Here is an 18,620-nt window from a genome sequence, read left to right on the forward strand (position 1 = left end):
ATATGTACCTGATACGTAATAGCACCTTGCATTGTCTTGTCTGTCTTACACTTGACCTGGTAAAACAAACTGTATCAATGTTGGGGGAAAACGGTGGTACCTCACTCATTCAATAAGTACACACCGTCTGACACTCATTTCATTTCCCTAAGAGTCGGTGTATACCATGATAACAAAATTCATATAAGCAAACAGAACTTAATGCTGTGAGTGACCTCTGTAGATATTTTTGGTCATGTTTCTCACCGTGGCGGCTGCAGTCTTCCTGACCGTATCTTGGGTACGACCAGCCCAAGCGCAAAGACGATAATGCAGCTCACCGTATCAACGCCATGGGTGAGACGCAACATGATGGAAAATCGATCCAATCTCATCAAAAGCAAATATAACGGCAGCCAAAGTGGAGTCTCTCCAACTAATTTCCGTCCAACCATTTGCTTTTTTCCAATGTCATGTTAAACCGCCGATGAGCCCAATGCTGTTTGTCCCATTCATGATACGAAACTTACACAGGCCACCTAGGTCACAGTGGACAGCGTCTATCGAAGCTCTTTGTAAAAACCCCGGACCTAGCAAGGAAGAGACAACATCACCCCGAATCACTGGGGCTTCACTCGCTTGTTGCATGATATATATGATTGACCCCTTTTTCGGCCTTAAAGGGTCGGGCCGTTGGCGAATGATACGATTTTCTTTCTTATCGATGCTTTGCTTGTTTACTATCAAATAACAAGCAAGCAATATATTCAAGAATCATGAGATTCTGATATATACAACTATCGTGGAATTTTGTTTCCATTGTTAGTTGTGATATTTGCCGAGCTGCAGATGGTACCTGGCCCCACGAGACTCCGCAGATTTTAGTGTACAAGGAACGAAAACAAAACGAATAGCATCTAATGCATCTAACTTGACTGGGTATAATGGGCGTCCACTTTGGAGGTAGTTTAAGCGCTGATGCGATTCTTATTCTCATGTAGTTCGTCAAGCTCCGTCACCGGAGTTGATCAGGTATTTCAATTGCGGATATTGAAGAAGGGACAAAGCATGCAGTGAATAGCAACAATTCGATTCCTGTGGCGTAGTAAGATCCAACCTTGTCTGTTTGCTTAGAAGACGCGTAAGGGTCTTTTCTTAACAAACCAACTGTGGATAGTTACCATACGGGGTTTTTAGTAGTCATGCCATGGGCAACTTGGATTTCTCACATGAAAAAAGATGAAAAGTCAGTTTCAACGACCCCGTTTACATTGACAAAGAATATCCAATTACAACTTCACTAATAAAGGGTAGCGCCTGTTCGTGCCCCGTAAGCCGGGCTCAACCTCAACCGGAGGAGCTCGTCGAGAGGGGCCTCCAAAGTGGATAGTATCGGGTGTCTGGTGGATCACTCACCGGGGCCGTTTGATGATTGCGAACCGAGACCTTGTTCCGAAGAGCACAACCCAATTCAACCCAACATCAATATCGGGTCGCAACTGACTGGATTGTAAGACAAGACGAGACAGAAAGTCCACGGATAAATGCTGGGATACTTTGCTTTGACCTCTTTAATCTCCTGAAAGCTTGATCGACTTTCATCCGTTTATCCACTAAGGATTCCCTGTCCAGTCGGCATCGATCCTTTTTCCAGTCTCATGTTTTTCCAGGCCGGTCTTAAGGGATCCTCCCCCGTTGAATCTCATCTCGTCAATCATGTCTGGCATTACTCTTTCATTGCGATTGCGTGTTCTCTCCAGCCAGACCAGGGATTATTATTGATTGCTTGAGCTTGACCGAACAAGGGCCACGATCATGATCCACTTTGGACTAGCCCTCGTAGTCGGCGCCATGTCTCTCTTACTGTACCTCTGTTTTCCGACCTCGTGAGTTTGCTTCGACGTTGTTTTCTCAGTCTTTTGTGACTGTGGACGGCAGTCGTCGGCATCAATACCGGCGGTAATGGATATTCTATACACAGATGCGTCCGATGATAGGCATTGGTTTGTAGTGTAATAGATAGAGTGACTCGATTCAATTCGTTTAGGGCTGCATATAGATCAGTTTAAAGAGCAGTTGCGGATGAATGCTACAACCAACTTGCCTGATTTGACCTCACATCACCTCATTTCACCTCGACTACCGGTCCTGTCGAAGCAGCAGTTGGCTTCTACCAGCAACTTCATCATCAATCTTGGACATTTCGCCCCCCATCGCTATTTGACACTCGACAACGTGTGACGTGACCCCCACCATCACCCGATTCAGGTCATCGTCAAGCCATTTACACGCATTTACACCGATATCACTGATTGAGCCTCACCGCGGTAAGATAAGCCAGCTTATGCTATGCTACAACCTGATACACGGGCAATTAGCTTACTGAATCAATTCGCCGAGTTGTGACATTGCATTGGCCATTTCTCTTAACCAAACGATGCAAAGTGGTCATATCGCTGATCAATTTTCAACAGGACATCGTGAAGAAGCAGAGTATATTTGTCTGCCCCATTTATCAGTTCGCGCATAAAGGCTCTCCACACGAGAATCTGCAGAGACGAACAGTTCTGTCAATTGATAGATATTCAAGTGACTCATATCAAGGTAAGAAAAAGAAGGAGAACAAGGATTGAATAATCCATTCAGGTCAGACATATCCGGAACTCTTTTCTAATACCGAAACAGCTGCCAAGCTCCTCCCGGTATTTGGCGAGTTTTAGAGTCCTGCCTCTTGAGGAAAGAAGACAGAAGCCCAATCCGCAGCTTCCCTTCCGCAGCCAGGGTCTGGTCTGGTCTGGTCTGGTGTCCCGTTTGATCTCCGTCCCGTCAAAGCAAGAACAAGGTACGTACCGGTCATACTTCTGTCACAGATTTTGAACGTCAAATTCAACAACTTTACACCCCTGCTCCCCCGACCCGATACATGAATATTCTTCTCCCCTTCCTTCCTTCCTACGTTCCACGCGAGATCCCTGCCCAGCTCCAGCTCTAAGCTAGTCAGGTTCCACACGTTTAGGCCCACCCTCTACTCACCTTTCAGCCCCAATGCCCAAGAAGAAAATTCCCCCATGCGGTTTCCCCATCCATTCTGGCAAATGCAAGTGCAGGTGTCAATGGAATCCGTTGACCTCAATACTTTGCTTCAGTTTGTTCAACACGATATGAGATACTGAGGAGAAGCAAAGAGAGTGAGGACGATAATGATAATGAGAACACTCATCATACACTCATAGCATAACATAGCAAGTTCTATCCATACTTACACCCTTATTCTTTCCTTCTCATCAATCACATTTCCCGTATTCCAAACGTTACCCCGTCCCCTCGCCGAGTCAAAAGTTGCAAGGATCTGCTACCGTTACTCGGTCGCGCCGTAGACTTTTCGTTGGCGCCCTAGTAGAGAGTAACTTACCGAATTACGTGCTAACTTAACAGTCCACTCTCAGGGAAAAAAAAGGTGACAAGGGCGTATTTCTGGAGAAAAAAATCACAGTGAAACCGCTTTTTGCCCGCGTTGCCGTCCGTCTTGCTCCGTCTTGGTCGTCTTGATTTTGGTTTTGGGTTTTGGATTCTCCTCAACCTCCAACTCTTTTTGGTTTCGCAACGAATTGACTGTCCCGTTGCAGTCGATAATCACTTTGCTGCAAAGTCACGACAAGCAGCAATTATAGTCACACGCACTCACAAGCCTCTGTCTGCTCTGCTCTACTCTAAACATCTCACATCACCTTACCAAGATAAGCGTCGGCCGCAGCAATTTGCTTTCACAAGAATTCCTTAATTCAGAACAAGCATTCTTACCCTGCCCTGTTTCTCTCTACTTGTCTGCCCTACACCCAACAACATTCACCCCCGTCCCGGAGCTTATCCCTGTTCTCCCTCCCCCATACTCCGGTAACTCTTCGAGACTCCCTCACTCATTACCAAACATGGGCCTGAGCCAAACGCTCTCGAACATGACGGTGGCCTCGCCTTCGGGTCCCGGTTCCGCCCAAAACGTCTTAAACCGACTTTTCCTCGCTAGTGGCCCCTTACGCTCCGCGACCAGGACATCGTCTACTTTGACCCCAGCCGCTGCCACTGCTCTCGCGGCGACTACTAATAATCGCCGCCCTCGACCCTCGATCCCAAAGTCTTTCCATTCATCCTTCTTCCCTTTCACATCACCCCATCTTTCTTTCTCCACGTCCATGGCGTCGTCGTCCCATCAAAGTACCGCCAGCTCTGAAATTGCCACACCTCGTTCTCGCTCATCAACAACCTCTTCGTGTGTACCCCCCCTCCTGTCCCCTCCCTCAACTATAACTAACCTTCGTGCCCCTCCAGCCCAAGACTTACAGACTCCAATCCAATGTCCTCCGTCGACCTTACCAAGATTGAACAACAAATCAAGATGGCCGCCCTTGATCAACATCGTGGCTACGTCCAAGACCACTACCAAGAGGTCAAGCAGGAGCGCAGTCCCGAGTATGTCGACGAGAACAACGCCGCTGGCTACCAGATTGTCCGAGAGCCTCTCTGGAACAAGGGTAAGTCAATCAACTCAACCCCGTCTCTGCAACAACACTTGTTGTTGCTATCATGGGAACAATGCCCTACCATGACCTGTTGTCATGAGGGCGTTGCGACCCCATACCATTACTATGCACTCCTTGATGCACTTGCTGACGTTCCATCTCTTCAGGCCTCGCTTTCACACCCGAGCAGCGTGCCAACAAGAACCTCACTGGCCTCATCCCCCACACCATCGAGAGCTTCGACACTCAGTGCGCCCGAGCCATGAAGATGATCCAGACCCGTCAGACCCCCATCGACAAGTACCTTTACCTGTCCACCCTCAAGGACCAGAACACCGACCTCTTCTACCGTCTCCTCATCGACAACGTCCGAGAGCTCATGCCCCTCGTTTACACCCCCACAATTGGTGATGTCTGCCTGCAATACTCGAGCATCTACACTCGCCCCGAGGCTCTGTACATCTCCATCAAGCAGCGAAAGTCCATTCGCGCCATGCTCCGAAACTGGCCATGCCAGGATCCCGAGATCTGCGTCGTCACTGATGGTTCTCGTATCCTCGGTCTCGGTGATCTCGGCATCAACGGTGTCGGTATCTCTGTAAGTTGCCCGCAAACTCACCTGCCAGTCCTCCACTAACCAGTTTCTTCAGATCGGAAAGCTCGCTCTTTACACTGGCGCTGCCGGTATCCACCCCTCCAAGACCCTCCCCATTGTCCTTGACTGCGGTACCAACAACGAGGAGAACCTCCAGGACCCCTTCTACCTGGGTCTGCGACAAAAGCGCCCCTCGTACCCCGAGCAGCAGGCTTTCATGGACGAATTCATGGAGGCTGCCCGCGAGGTCTTCCCCAACATGGTTGTTCAGTTCGAGGACTTTGACAGTGAGAAGGCCTTTGGCTACCTGGACCGTTACCGTGACCAATACCGATGCTTCAACGATGACATCCAGGGAACTGGTGCCGTCGTCCTTGGTGGATACATTGGCGCTGTTGAGCAGTCCAATGTTCCCCTTGAGGAGCAGCGTCTTGTCTTCATGGGTGCCGGATCTGCTGGTGTCGGTGTTGCTAAGCAGCTTGTTGAGTACTACACTCGTCGTGGTCTGAGCGAGGCTGCTGCTCGTGAGAAGTTCTGGCTCGTCGACACCAAGGGTCTCGTCACCAAGGACCGTGGTGACCGTCTTGCTGAGCACAAGAAGTACTTCGCCCGAACTGACAACAATGGTCAGCAGTTCCGCACTCTCGAGGAGGTTATCGAGTATGTTAAGCCTAGCGCTCTGGTTGGTCTTACTGCCACTTTCGGTGTCTTCACTGAGACCGTGGTCCGTGCTCTGAAGAGCTCTGTCCAGGAGGGTGGTCTTGAGCGCCGTCCCATCCTCTTCCCTCTCAGCAACCCTCTCACTAAGGCTGAGTGCACATTCGAGCAGGCTATCGAGTGGACTGAGGGTACCGTCCTCTTCGCCTCTGGTTCTCCCTTCAACCCCGTCAAGGCCAAGTTTGGCGACGAGACTCACCACACCGTCTACCACCCTAACCAGGGTAACAACGTCTACATCTTCCCTGGTCTGGGTCTCGGTGCTATCCTGGCCAAGGCCTCTCGTGTCACTGACGAGATGGTTTACACCTCTGCCGCCGCTCTGGCTGGTTCCCTAAATGCCGATGAGGTCCACAAGGGTCTCATCTACCCCCGCATTGAGCGTGTCCGTGACGCCAGCGTTATCGTTGCCCGTGAGGTCATGAAGGCTGCTCGACGTGGCGGTGTCTCTGAGCTTCCCGAGGCTCAGTGGGCTGAGTGGGAGGAGTGGGGTGATGTCGCCCTTACCTCTTTCATCAAGCAGCACATCTACAACCCTCTCTGCTTTGCTGATGCCAAGTTGTAATCATGTGCACACTTGTGTATGATATGCAAAAAAGCATTGCTTTGAGGGTTTGAAAATGGTGAAGTGTGTATCTCGACCATGAAGTGCTCGTCGTTGAGATCGCACTTGCGGATGATTGCGTACTTAGTGACTTCATGCCACACATCAAGTTCGGTGGCCATCGGTACTCTCTTGAGCGAGCCTTTTTTTTTTTAATAGGCTTTTTGTCTTTGATAATCTGTTTGACGCGTTAACGGCTATTTAATTTTTGTTTTCATCTGGGGCTATATAGGCTGGGTATAGAGAGGAGTCAAAAGAAGAGACGGAAGAATGTATATACCAGTGAATGGGATATTGGAACAGTTATGACAATGACAAGAACCTTGCCATGAACTGCCTTTTTTTGATGTGATTGTAAAACCATGACTTCATGGTCGGTATATCTATCACTGGTGGTTGTCGCATTCGGAGTGGGCTGTCAATGATAGACATCTCGATACCGTACACATTGTAGTGGTCATGAGTGCTTGCAAACACTGTCGAGAGGATCTCTGTCGTATGAACCACGGTTATTGCTTTGTGTCCAACCGAAGCGTAGGGTAGTTGGAAGTTCAATGTGTTGCTGTGACGGCTTAAGAATCCGTAGATGGTCTTTCCAAAGAAACAGGTGCCGACAGCTGAATGATGATCCGACAAGTTGCCCTAATCAGTCTCAAGGGTTGATGAGGCAGTCTGTTAACCTATGACGGCGTTTCTTGAAGTGTCGTAAATACGGTGTAATGGTGTTTGTGCTTTCCGGGATGCGATCTTTGCCAAGTGACCTTGTCCCTTGACTTGTCGAATGAGTGTGAGCAACTCAAACTCGAGTCGATCTTCCTCTAAGCTTCATGGTATGGTGCAGTATCCGTCTGCAGCACCAAAACGAATAAGGAATGGGATAGGAAGCTGATTGCAGATAGCTAAACATGCTGCTTGTGTAGTGTTAAGCTAGTTTCTTGTTGTAGATTCAATGATAGATGCCAGAATATAGTAAGCTACTATGAGCGGTAAGTTGAAGAGTTGTAAAGTCCAGAGATTTGAGTCTGCTTTTGTCCCTGAGGTAGCAGTTGTTGAATAAATGAAAAAGGCAATTGACCCCCCTCCGCACATCAATGTCCGAGAGCAAAAGTGCTTGAAGCTGTTCGGAGTCCAAACTAAGGCATGGAGGCATGTGGATAAGAGTTGAGGTCACAGCCGAGTACAACAGCACAAAAGAAAAAGAAAAGAAGAAAAAAGATTCAACAAAATATGACAAGATCACGATCGCAGTAAAGAACTGGATTAAGAAGGTCCCGGGATGTTGGGGGCAGGTGGTATTTTGTTTTGTCAAAGTCGGGGGTCGTAAGATGGGAGAGAATCAAGATAGCCGCTTCAGGACGTCGGTAGCCGAGGGTTAGCTCGCCTCGAAGATTCGGGATTGGCGTTTTGGTGGAAGCCAAAAGCCGAGCAAGGGTGGTTTATTTGATTACCTGCCATTTTCTGTTGGGCTACTTGAAGCACAAAAATGCAGGGCGAGGGCGTGTGGCATAAGACATTTAGGTCAGGAGAAAGGAACTAGAGTGCGTTTTATTGGATAACTGATTTTTTCCATGCTTGTGCAAGGTTTCTTTGTGTTCTTTCTTCAGCGACATTGGGGGTTTGTACTTCTTGGGTGAGGACCGTGATATGGAATCGCTACTGCAAGGTGGACCCCAGGACCCAATTTTTGGCCTTTCGTTGATACCGGAAGATACGGGAAACTTGAGAGTTGGTTCTGGCAAAATAGGACATTTAATGTGTTTTTGTTGTATAGAAGATGACGGCGAGAATCTCGATGGAGATCCGTACCATGCTTTCATGTCGTTTATGTCGAGTCTTATAGGTCGTCTACCGATAGACACCCAAACGCAACAGAAGGAAACATCCATACATAGACACAAGTCTTGTACAGCTGGCAACACGAATTCCAAGACGATATTAGGCGGGTCGACGGAAACTTGACTGTGCTATGGAGCGTTGACTGGATTCAATAGACTCTCGCTTCACTAATCTTTTACGTGTATGGAGTATCTGGACACAATACAATGGGACTGTTGAATAGCATGATGCCAACTTCCAACTTCGACCAAAGCCTGTTCCTAGACCGGTTCAACGCATGAACCACTTGGAGATCTTCAGTAGTGTAACGGGCAGGGAGTTTGTTGAAAATTTCAACATGACACTGACGTGGTTGCTGATGTATCAATTATCGACTGCGGACGAGACGTACATGTATGTATGTACAGATGGGGCGTTGAGCGAATGTCCGAGAAAATAGCGAGGGATGTGACATTGTCTCGAAATGCAATGGATAATAGGAGAAGTCTCGTCAGCTCATATTTGTTTATGCCAAAACCACAGCTATATACGTAATTCATTGTAAACACTGAATTTGTGCATCTGCAGTATGATTTCCATGTCGAAGTTTTGGCCAGTGTCACCAAAAGGATGTCTTTTTAAAAATAGTTCGCGAAAGAATGTCCCAAGACGGGAGATCGCACATCATCTCTAACTCAGGAGTAAACGCTAGCAAAATACGACCGGCATTGTCAGAAAGAACTGAAAAGACAACCCGCCAAAAGCCGGTTAAAAGTTCAATTCTCTGCCGGTCGTGGCTTTAGCCCTGCTGCAGATGCAGCTGTAGCTGCATCTGCATCTGCATCGGCATCACGATGGCTTTTTTAAACAGCACGAGACTGAGCATGCGTTACAAAAGCTCAAGCTCAAGCCCTCTTTGCACCCAATGAAGGAGGACAGATAATGTGTTGAAGGGCTGTAGTGTAAGGGTAAAGATTGGTCGGATATTATTTACCGCCCCCCTTCTTTTCATCCGCAGGTGTACGGCTCGGTATGTGACCGATGGGGGGAGGTGATCTCAGGACAGGATCCGACCGGAGGTACCGGGGCCGGAATGGGTCCCACTGCGGATTACGCTCCGCTGGAGCTTTAAGACCTTCGGTGGTTGATTTGCATCGCGATGTTGTGGGCATCCCACCGCATCACATCCCTGACGTCTTTCCGTCTCACCTTTGTTAGCTCGTTTCTCAAGCCAAATTGGTCCTTCACCTTGGATTTAGGCGGTCACGGACTTGGTGTATCAGCGCAATTAATACCCCGTCCCCACTGACCTTTTACAACCCGCATGACCTTGAGAAACACGGTGAAGGTCAAGATACCAAGCGTTTTGAGCGATGGGAGTGTGAGGGTAGACCAGACCAAGGCAAGTGGAGTGAGAATAAATCTGCTGTCTCGCATCAGCTCGAATTGCAGGTACAGTACTTTTTGCAGCTGTGTGTCGATATGCACATGCAAGCACGGCACGTACGAACTTGTGATGGCGATTAAGCATGTTCATGGAGCCAAGTTGTATTCGATCGACTTCTCTCATCAACATGATATGACTAGCCATGACAAGACACCTGGGAACACTTCTTTGGTTTTCCATTGTTCTTGGTATTAGGCCATGATGCTGTATCTGCATACACCGTTTCGAAAATAAGTTTTGCAGACTGCAGGCGTCCCACCAACTCGTGCATCACAGCGAATATTAACAGCGGTGTTGATCTTCCGTCACCCCCCAGATAATTCCACTGAATTGAGTGTTGTAAGTGGAATTGGAGTTTGAGCAGAGATTTCACTGTGTTATGATTCGTTGATCAGGTCGTCTTGGCTTCTGGTTTGGATAGGATAGCCGAGCATAGCCGACTAATCTCCTCTATTGGTCAAATTGCATGACGTAAAAGCTGTTGATGTTGCCTGATTGGATCAATGCACGCCCGGATTCATCCCTGTTGAAGAGGGCTGCGCCGGACCAAAGGGACAAGAACCGTTTGAGGCTGCATGTTTGACATGAACGTCATCGTCTTTGACTCGACGATGATTCGAAACGCTCGAGCAGCTCAACGAAGATCTTTAAAGATCAACGTAGGGAATATAAATACATTAGAAGAGGGTGGGTCTGTCGAAGGAGACGCTTTGATAAACTTCATGATAGGACGGTGAGGGGATCTTGAGACTACGGAGTAGAAGTGGATATGAGAAAGACCGCACTTTCCTGCTCGTGAACCATGAGGATCCTAGTAACTCTGGGGTACCTTCCTTTGCTGAGATCAGGTCCTCCTGTCTCCCAGGGTTGTCAAACATCAGCACTGTGACTGGCCTTACTGTGAGATCTATGACGAGAAGGAAAGGGCGGCTCGCTAATACATTCTTCTTCTTCTTCTTCTTCTTCTTTGCTACCATTCTTTTACAGGCCGCATTTGTGAGTTTCAACGGCCTCGTGATTTGAATGCGCCAACCTAAAGTGAACCTTTCCAGTTTCAAAGACACGCCCCCCTTCCCTCCAAGCTCTCTAGGCGGCTGACTCGATGGGGTAGGCGAGGTAGGATGGCTACCATCGATGATTGGCTTCTCCACACTTTTACTGACAAATTGTGGGGGACAGGAACAGGACAGGGTCGGAAAGGACAAATCGGGCAGTTACAACGGGAGCTGGGGACGGCATCTTCCTTCACTTTCGGGCGTCGTCACCTCAAGGGGGATTACTGTTGAGTTGGCTTAACATGAAGCTATTGGCTGCAGTACTGAATCTCCAGTTTCATCAAATACTGATAGTGGAGCAAGGAGATGTATGCGGTGGTTTACAGCAGTCATGAAAGATGAGGGACAATGTGGGTACCTCTCACTCCAAGTCAAAGTCGGGGTAATGTTTGGGGAACTTTTTTCTTTTTTTCTTTTATTCTTTTTTCACTACATCTTGTCTCACCGTCTTGGACGAACACACATACAATTCGTTACGGGAATTCCTTCGACTTGGACAAGATATTCGTTTACATCTGATAGTGCTTGGACCTTGTGCTAGTCAATTGCTTGTTTTGCTAGCAAGTAGATAACGTAGTACTTGGTCAAGAACATGTGATTGCTTTGCATTGCTTCAGAAGATCAACGACTGAATATGCCCAATGGCGTCAGCGTCGCCTTATCATTACCCCGTACTCTGAAGGTCGATTGGAGCTAAGCTTGATGACCCAGACATACGGTAACGGTGGCTATAATGCCCATGTGGTTCTGACATTTGGCTGTCTTCAAACACCAAGAATTATTGTGACGCTCATACTCACGTGGGGGTTGTACATAACATCCATCTTACGAGAGAGGCATGCCTGACAACGTACAAGCTCGTTACCCCAGATCTCCTAGGGCAGTGCAAGAATGGACCCCAGAAAAGGACCTATTCATTGTTGAGGACAACATTCAAGTACTCCTCAGGTCGTAGAGTTCCCCGGTCGTGTCCAGTCCGTCCATACCTGGGGCATGATTTCAACGCTAGCCCCCGGACCAACATCCATGGCTGGACGCGACGGTGGATGGTATAGCCTAAGAAAGAGACCTGCATTTGGTCCCCCGCCGGCGCCAAGAGGCCAGTCTCGACGCCCTGGTGGCTGATTTAAAGTGAAAATTAGAAAAAAGAAGCGAAGCGAAGGAGCACACGAAAATGTCAAATCCCCATGTTTGTAGAATTTTGATTCACTGTTGCAGAGATCTATAACTGCTCGTATTTGTGTATGTAAATCGACAACTCAACGATGTGATGCATAAATACATGCCCGGATTCGGGAAGCGAGGCATGTAATCCAACAAGGTGTCGACTGGTTTTGAGTTCCTTGAATAGAATGCCCAGACTTGAGGCGCTTGGCCATGTGATCCCAGACTTGAAATTTAAAGATCCATGACTGGCATCGATTGTTTGTTCTGATATTAGCCCACCCACAGTTCATGCTTACATCTCTCTTGGCTTGCCACAATTCAAGATAATTCTATAGAAATTCACTGCCATTATGCACACCGGGTAACAGTTCCCCGTCATGGCCGATGGAAATCCCCACACGGCACCCCAATAACCATTGCCAATGTTACGGTGGCACCTCCAGAGTGTTCTGTCCTGTCTTGTGGTGGGCTAGGGAGCAGCGTTACCAGCTTGGACCCAGGTCTCCGCTTACAGTATCCATCATCCAGGTTCCTCGCTGTGGGTTCGATAGACCCACCCTCTGATGAGCCCTGTCCTCTGCGCTCAAACGCCATCGACACCCTTACCCAGAGCTCAAATGCCTCGTACATTCTTGTACCGTACACACCCTCCTCCACTTGCTCTCTTTGTTGCTGTTCTTGACCTTTTTGACTATTTCATCGATCAAACTTGTCGAGTCCCGCTCCGTGACGGTAGACCAGACTAACCATGAGAATATAATAACCATCCACACCCCCACCTGCTTCCCCCGGATTTCCATCCCCTTGGCTTCATAATCTTCACGTACCTACTTCACGAGACAAGACATTTGCTCTTGTTCGTCCTTGACCGTGAACTGTCTCTCAAGTCTTCTATCCTAGAAGGGTATTGGTCATTCATATCAACTTGCACCTCAAATATTGATATCGACATTTTGAGCTTGAGCTCGCTCGCACCCACAGACTCATCTACTCTCCACTCATCCAACTCAAGTAAAGGAATGATTACGACAAGATCTAACCAGCAATAAATCCAATTGAACTTCCACGACAACTACTCAAAACTGTTATTCAAACAAATCTCCACTCTACCGCTCGCATCTTGTCATATCGGACATTCAATGATTTATAGCTACGACACCCATCGCCTCACTCCAAGTTAATCTTGACAGCCTTACCTCCATCATATCCGAACGCGTTCAATTCAAATATCTGTAACACTGGATACGACACTACTACGTCTACACGACACAATTACTCACAGTCATACCACCGCAACCATGGCTATGACAACAGAATCATCACAAGGCGCGGCTGCTCCTCCATCGCCAACGTCAACATCAAAGATGGCCCCCGAGAAGAACAGCAAAAAGCGTTCCTCACCGTCAGGCGACTCAGATCAACCAGAGAAGATTACGAAGCGACGCGCTGCCCGCGCTTGCGTGTCGTGCCGAGCACGAAAAGTTCGATGCGACGTCGTTGAGGGCGCTCCCTGTGGAAACTGCCGTTGGGATAACGTCGAGGTACGTTTCTCGATCTCGATTGTTGACCGCCAGAGTCAATTCAGTCTGGGTTTAGAAAGCAGTGACTGACAGTTGAGCAGTGCGTTGTCCAGGAAAGCCGAAGAAGAAAGTGAGTGAATCTCCTGTTTGGTCATGGTTCACATTGCGAACTCCAGTTCATTCAACCGATTTCCGGTATAACTGGAGATCGTGAACCAGGAATGCATCATGAAAAACAGCACAATCGAATCAAATTTGAGAGTTGCGTTGAGTTTGGGTCACTAACGATCATTACAGGAAGAACCTTTACACGGCCAGCACCGCAGGCCAATCTGTCTCCACAGAAGCCCAGTTGCGCTGCAAAACAACACCATCAGTTAGCAACCCCACAGGCCCAAGTGCCAGTGCCAGCAAGAGCGCAAACCCAGGCATAATAAGCACGGCCGATCTTCGACGACCAAGCAGTGGCTCAGTTATTTCATCAAGCAGCATCGACGGGCCCAGCACTTTTCTCAATAGCTCCGCACTCGACAGCCATGTCCCTCACATGATCTGTAAGTTTTTTCCTGCTATTGACAGCGATACGTTGCACTACGCCTCTAGCCTTTAACCCTCATTTTCTGTGCGCTCCGCTTTGCCTTAGCCCTCTCAATTGGCTCTTATACTTTCTTTTTTGGGGGTCATATCCGTTCTCCGCATTTTCAGCCGCCGCCCCCTGTACCCCACTGTTCACAGGGGACCTGGACATCATGTTTACGCTTACTCGCTCGATTACACCCCTCGATCACATGGGAATTGGACAAGTTGCAACTTGGAGGGACTTTGGCTGACCACGAGACCTTAGATCAACGATCTGGCTACCGCCGAGACTCGTCTTCCCTTAACAAGGTGCACCCAATAGAATCCAGCGCCCATCGTTCGTCATGGTCCAGTATTATCCCAGATCCTGCCTTCTTCGATTCACTACGCAACACTCAGCTGTTCGGTTCTCTTGACGAGAAGGAAATCCCAAAGCCTCAGTTTCCTTCGTTTTTGCGACCTCTGCCGAACAAGATTGCACCTGAAGATGTTGATTATCTGAAGATCAAGGGTGCACTTTCAGTGCCTACCTTGCCACTACAGAATGCCTTACTCCAGGCTTACGTTGAATATGTGCATCCTTACATGCCGCTTATGGACTTGAACTCTTTCCTTGGTGTTATCAGCAGTCGTGATGGTCAAAATGGCCAGACCAGTCTCTTCCTCTATCAGGCCGTCATGTTTGCAGCGTCAGCGTTCGTTGACATGAGGTACCTCAGAGAGGGTGGTTACACAACACGGAAAGCAGCCCGCAAGTCCTTTTTCCAGAAGACAAGGGTGGGTGACAAATCCGACCACATGGTATTGGCTTATACTAACTTGCCAATAGCTGCTGTACGACTTTGATTACGAGTCAGATCGTCTTGTGCTTGTGCAGGCACTGCTTTTGATGACATACTGGTACGAAACGCCAGATGACCAGAAAGACACATGGCATTGGATGGGTGTGGCCATTTCACTGGCACACACCATCGGTCTTCACCGCAACCCCGGATCCACGAGTATGGCACCAGCAAAGCAGAAGCTCTGGAAACGAATCTGGTGGTCATGCTTCATGCGAGACCGTCTTATTGCACTTGGAATGCGACGTCCCACACGTATCAAGGACGAGGACTTTGACGTTCCCATGCTTGAAGAGAGCGACTTCGAGATTGAGATGCTCCCCGAGAGCAACACTGTTATCCCTAGCACTTGCGCATTGGTTCGCAACACTGATATGCAGCGAGAATTGGCTACTATGTGCATTGCCAAGGCCCAGCTCTGCGTCTGCATCAGCCGCATGCTCAAGGCGCAATACTCTGTTTTGATCCGGGATAAAATGAAGCCGGAAAACACCACCAACAGCACAATGATGCTTTTCCCTAATAAACAGCTGGACAACGTTGAGAGCGTCACCGAGGTAGATCACGAACTCATGGCATGGGCTGAGTCACTTCCAGCCTGCTGTCAATACCGCACCCTGACACCCTTGGATGTCAAGGACGGACGATCGACGGTTGCCGTGCAGCGAACACTGCTACATATGGTCTATTACACCACCATTTCAGCTCTTCACCGTCCTCAGTTCTTGCCATCGTCGCCTCTCCAGGCTCCTACAACATCTCGACAAGTCCAGGATATGTCTCGATTGCGAGTGCGCGATGCCGCCATGCACATTACCCGAATGGCCACTGAGCTTCACCAATACCGTCTAGAGCGCTTCTTACCTACTACTGGTGTCACGGTCATCCTCCCTGCCATGATCATCCATCTCCTTGAGATGAAGAACCCTGCTCCCCAAGCTCGGGAGCGTGCCACGCGAGGATTCCGCCAGTGCATGCGAGTTATGGAGAAGCTCCGGGAAGTGTATGCTGCCGCCGACTACGCAACTGGTTTCCTCGATGCCGCTCTCCGCAAGGCTGCTATCGATATCAACTCTAGCGTTGCTCCCTCTACGTTGGCCATGATGAAGCGTGTGCCAATCGAGTTTAGTGCCCAGACACCACCCCCAGAGAACGCGCCATACATGACTGCTTCCGAGTCGCTGTTCAACGAGAGGCCCAAGGAGCCTCAGCCTGCGGCAGCAACGCCTACTATGATGCCACCAAACACTGTCAACGCTGCAGCTCTGGAGATGCCTACGCAATCACCACCCACAACGGAGATGGATTCTCCTGCCGCTGGATTAACACCTAGCGTCAGCGCTGGCTCTGAAGAGATTCAGCTGGATGTTGGCAACATGGACCTTGATTTCATGCAGGGCCATGATGAGTTTGACTGGAACGCTGTGGCCGGAACTGATTTCGACGTTGACCAGTGGCTCCAGTTCCCCCCCGAGGGCGTTAACAACCAAGACGACAACTTGATCGCTGGCGTATTGGGCGTTGAAGAGCCTACAATGTCTGCCGAGCAAGCTCTGACCTGGGCCATGAACGCTGAGACAGACGTAGCAGCTCGTCAGCCTGAAAACCGCGACATTACCGCGTCGGCATAGAGCTCCAAAGTTCGTGCTGCTATATTCACATAATGTTGGATGTATCACTTTTTGGATTGGGCGTCATATTTAGTTCTTTCGTGTTATCTGGTGTACATGCCTGTACTGCATTAGAGACGGGCGTTTTTTGAGCGCGGGCTCCGACCCTAGGTGGCGTATGTTTTTTTTTCTGGCGTGGAAACGATGGGTTTGTCTTGGATATGGGTTGTGTTTCTGAATGGCACGAACAAAAAGTAACGCTCGATATGACGGTTGATGAACACATTGACTTTTTTTGGCGTTGGATATCACGTACAGACTAGGAAGAGACGCCTTCAGGGGCTCAAAGTCTCTCTTTGATGGTGGACTTTTATGTCGCCTTTTTTAGTTTAGTTAACAGATAAGTTGATGACAAAAGTTGTATTTAATTTTGAGCATTCTTGAAGCTGATATGAATTTGTAAGAAGAATGTGATTAGAATGTGAACCAAGCTATGCCGAGATGGAATGAGGCTCGTAAGCTGATGAACACTGGTTCCAACTACTAACCTACCGCGCAACAACAAGGGTTATTGTGCTACTACTGTAGTTGTTACTACGACTTGGTGAGGACCATCAGGTACAACGATCTGCAATGCCAGAACGTGTCCAACCTCAATTGCCAACAGCTTTGTACTGCAGTGGGGCGGCGTAGCTGAGAACATGTGAATGTCTCACCAGGAAGACCCTACTTACAGGGGAGGGCCATGGAGCTTGAAAAATGGGGTAGTAGATGGATGTTCCTAGTCACAGACGAGCTTGGGCTTTGCTGCACGGCATACTGATAGAATTGAAGCAGATTTAGAAAAAGTCAGAGGCGAAAGCAGAACCAGTAAAGTGTAAAGTAAAAGTACGCGAAATTGGACGGCTGTTGTGGATGGCGTATTGGGTTTGTTGACATTCTTTAATTACCGTCATGACGGCTGACAGGGTGATGATTGACAGGGGTGAGTAGCTAGCCTCGAGCTATGAGCTACAAGTAGAGTTGGGGTCTGGTGGTGGTGAAATGATTGGCACGAGAGAGACAGAATGTGCCGGATGGAGAAATGGCTTTGATAGGAATGGGATACACAAGTTAATAAGTCTTGAATTCTTTTATTACACCATTTCAATTGTCTTGAACTAGCGTTGGGTCAAGTTAGCCCAGGCACAATCACTTATCATGTGCTGCAGATCTAGACACTATTCAGGAACAAAAAGTAAATAATGGTCAAAGAGTAAAGTCTATATGAATCTATCTATTCATTCATAACTCTCCTGCCACCCCCTGGTCTTGTTGTGCAGGGCAATCAAGCTAAGTCTTTCGCTTGGTCGTCAACCGGGTATCTGAAGCGGATCATTCAGGCCAAAGCGAGATCTCCTTTTTTAAGTTCTTTTCTTCCTGCAAGCAAGTTTTTTCGGGTTTCCCTTAGTCAAGTCTTGGCCTTAATGAGTTTGTGTGGGAGGCGACCAAGAGCCGGAGGAATTGTGATTATGGGGCCAGAACCAGAACAGGCGAGATGAGATGAGATTGAGGCGAAGGGCAAAGGGCAAAGGAGGGGAGGGGGTCCCTTCTTATTAATTATACATGTACAGTTACGTTACTATGTATAGGTAGTTGGCTGGTCAGTACGTATGTCAACCATGTTGCCCTTGTCGTGAGGGCTCATTTCTTCCTCCTTTCAACCAACCTAGCCTATCTCATCTCATCGACTGAACCTTGACCAGACATCATTTCTTTTCCCTTTGAATATTCTATTCTGCGACTATGGTTATTATTCTCTGTCTACTTGGCATCTGCTTTTTATACCTCATCCGTCAATGGTCATTTTATGCTTCTATGCCTCTTCATCATCCCTGAGACTCTATCTACACATTTAATCAGCTGATACACAAAGTGGTCACAGCTTCAAACAAGCAAACAAAGCTCTGTTCATTGTATAGCTCCAGCAAAAAGCCGATGAGCTTGGTTCTTTAACGGGGCATTCCTTGCATCTTTCTTCATCATTCTTTACTGCCATTAACCTCACTTGTTTCGTCATATCTCTAATTCGTTCATTACATTCTCGACACACACTCTCTCGTCATTCGTCCACTTTTCATCGACGACATCTTGGCCTAATCCGGCTATCACATAAGTTGCAACAGCCAATTTA

At 48.3% G+C, this 18,620-nt stretch overlaps 2 protein-coding genes across 2 annotated transcripts; both read left to right on the top strand.

Moving 5' to 3' along the window:
• Positions 1 to 3,908: 3,908 nt before the first annotated feature.
• Positions 3,909 to 6,373, top strand: EDB82DRAFT_526726 (uncharacterized protein; the record flags this gene model as incomplete). The annotated part of the gene is made up of 4 exons (XM_025727195.1): positions 3,909 to 4,246; positions 4,306 to 4,508; positions 4,664 to 5,094; positions 5,147 to 6,373. The coding sequence occupies 4 exons, from the start codon at positions 3,909 to 3,911 to the stop codon at positions 6,371 to 6,373; spliced, it is 2,199 nt and encodes a 732-aa protein (XP_025581687.1).
• Positions 6,374 to 12,953: 6,580 nt separating this feature from the next.
• Positions 12,954 to 16,481, top strand: EDB82DRAFT_232589 (cutinase transcription factor 1). The gene is made up of 5 exons (XM_025727197.2): positions 12,954 to 13,437; positions 13,518 to 13,546; positions 13,714 to 13,970; positions 14,261 to 14,772; positions 14,825 to 16,481. The coding sequence occupies exons 1-5, from the start codon at positions 13,195 to 13,197 to the stop codon at positions 16,466 to 16,468; spliced, it is 2,685 nt and encodes an 894-aa protein (XP_025581689.2). The 5' UTR covers positions 12,954 to 13,194; the 3' UTR covers positions 16,469 to 16,481.
• Positions 16,482 to 18,620: the final 2,139 nt, after the last annotated feature.

The sequence above is a fragment of the Fusarium venenatum genome, assembly GCF_020744135.1.
Source record: "Fusarium venenatum strain MPI-CAGE-CH-0201 chromosome Unknown EDB82scaffold_3, whole genome shotgun sequence".
Classification (NCBI taxonomy): Eukaryota; Fungi; Ascomycota; class Sordariomycetes; order Hypocreales; family Nectriaceae; genus Fusarium; species Fusarium venenatum.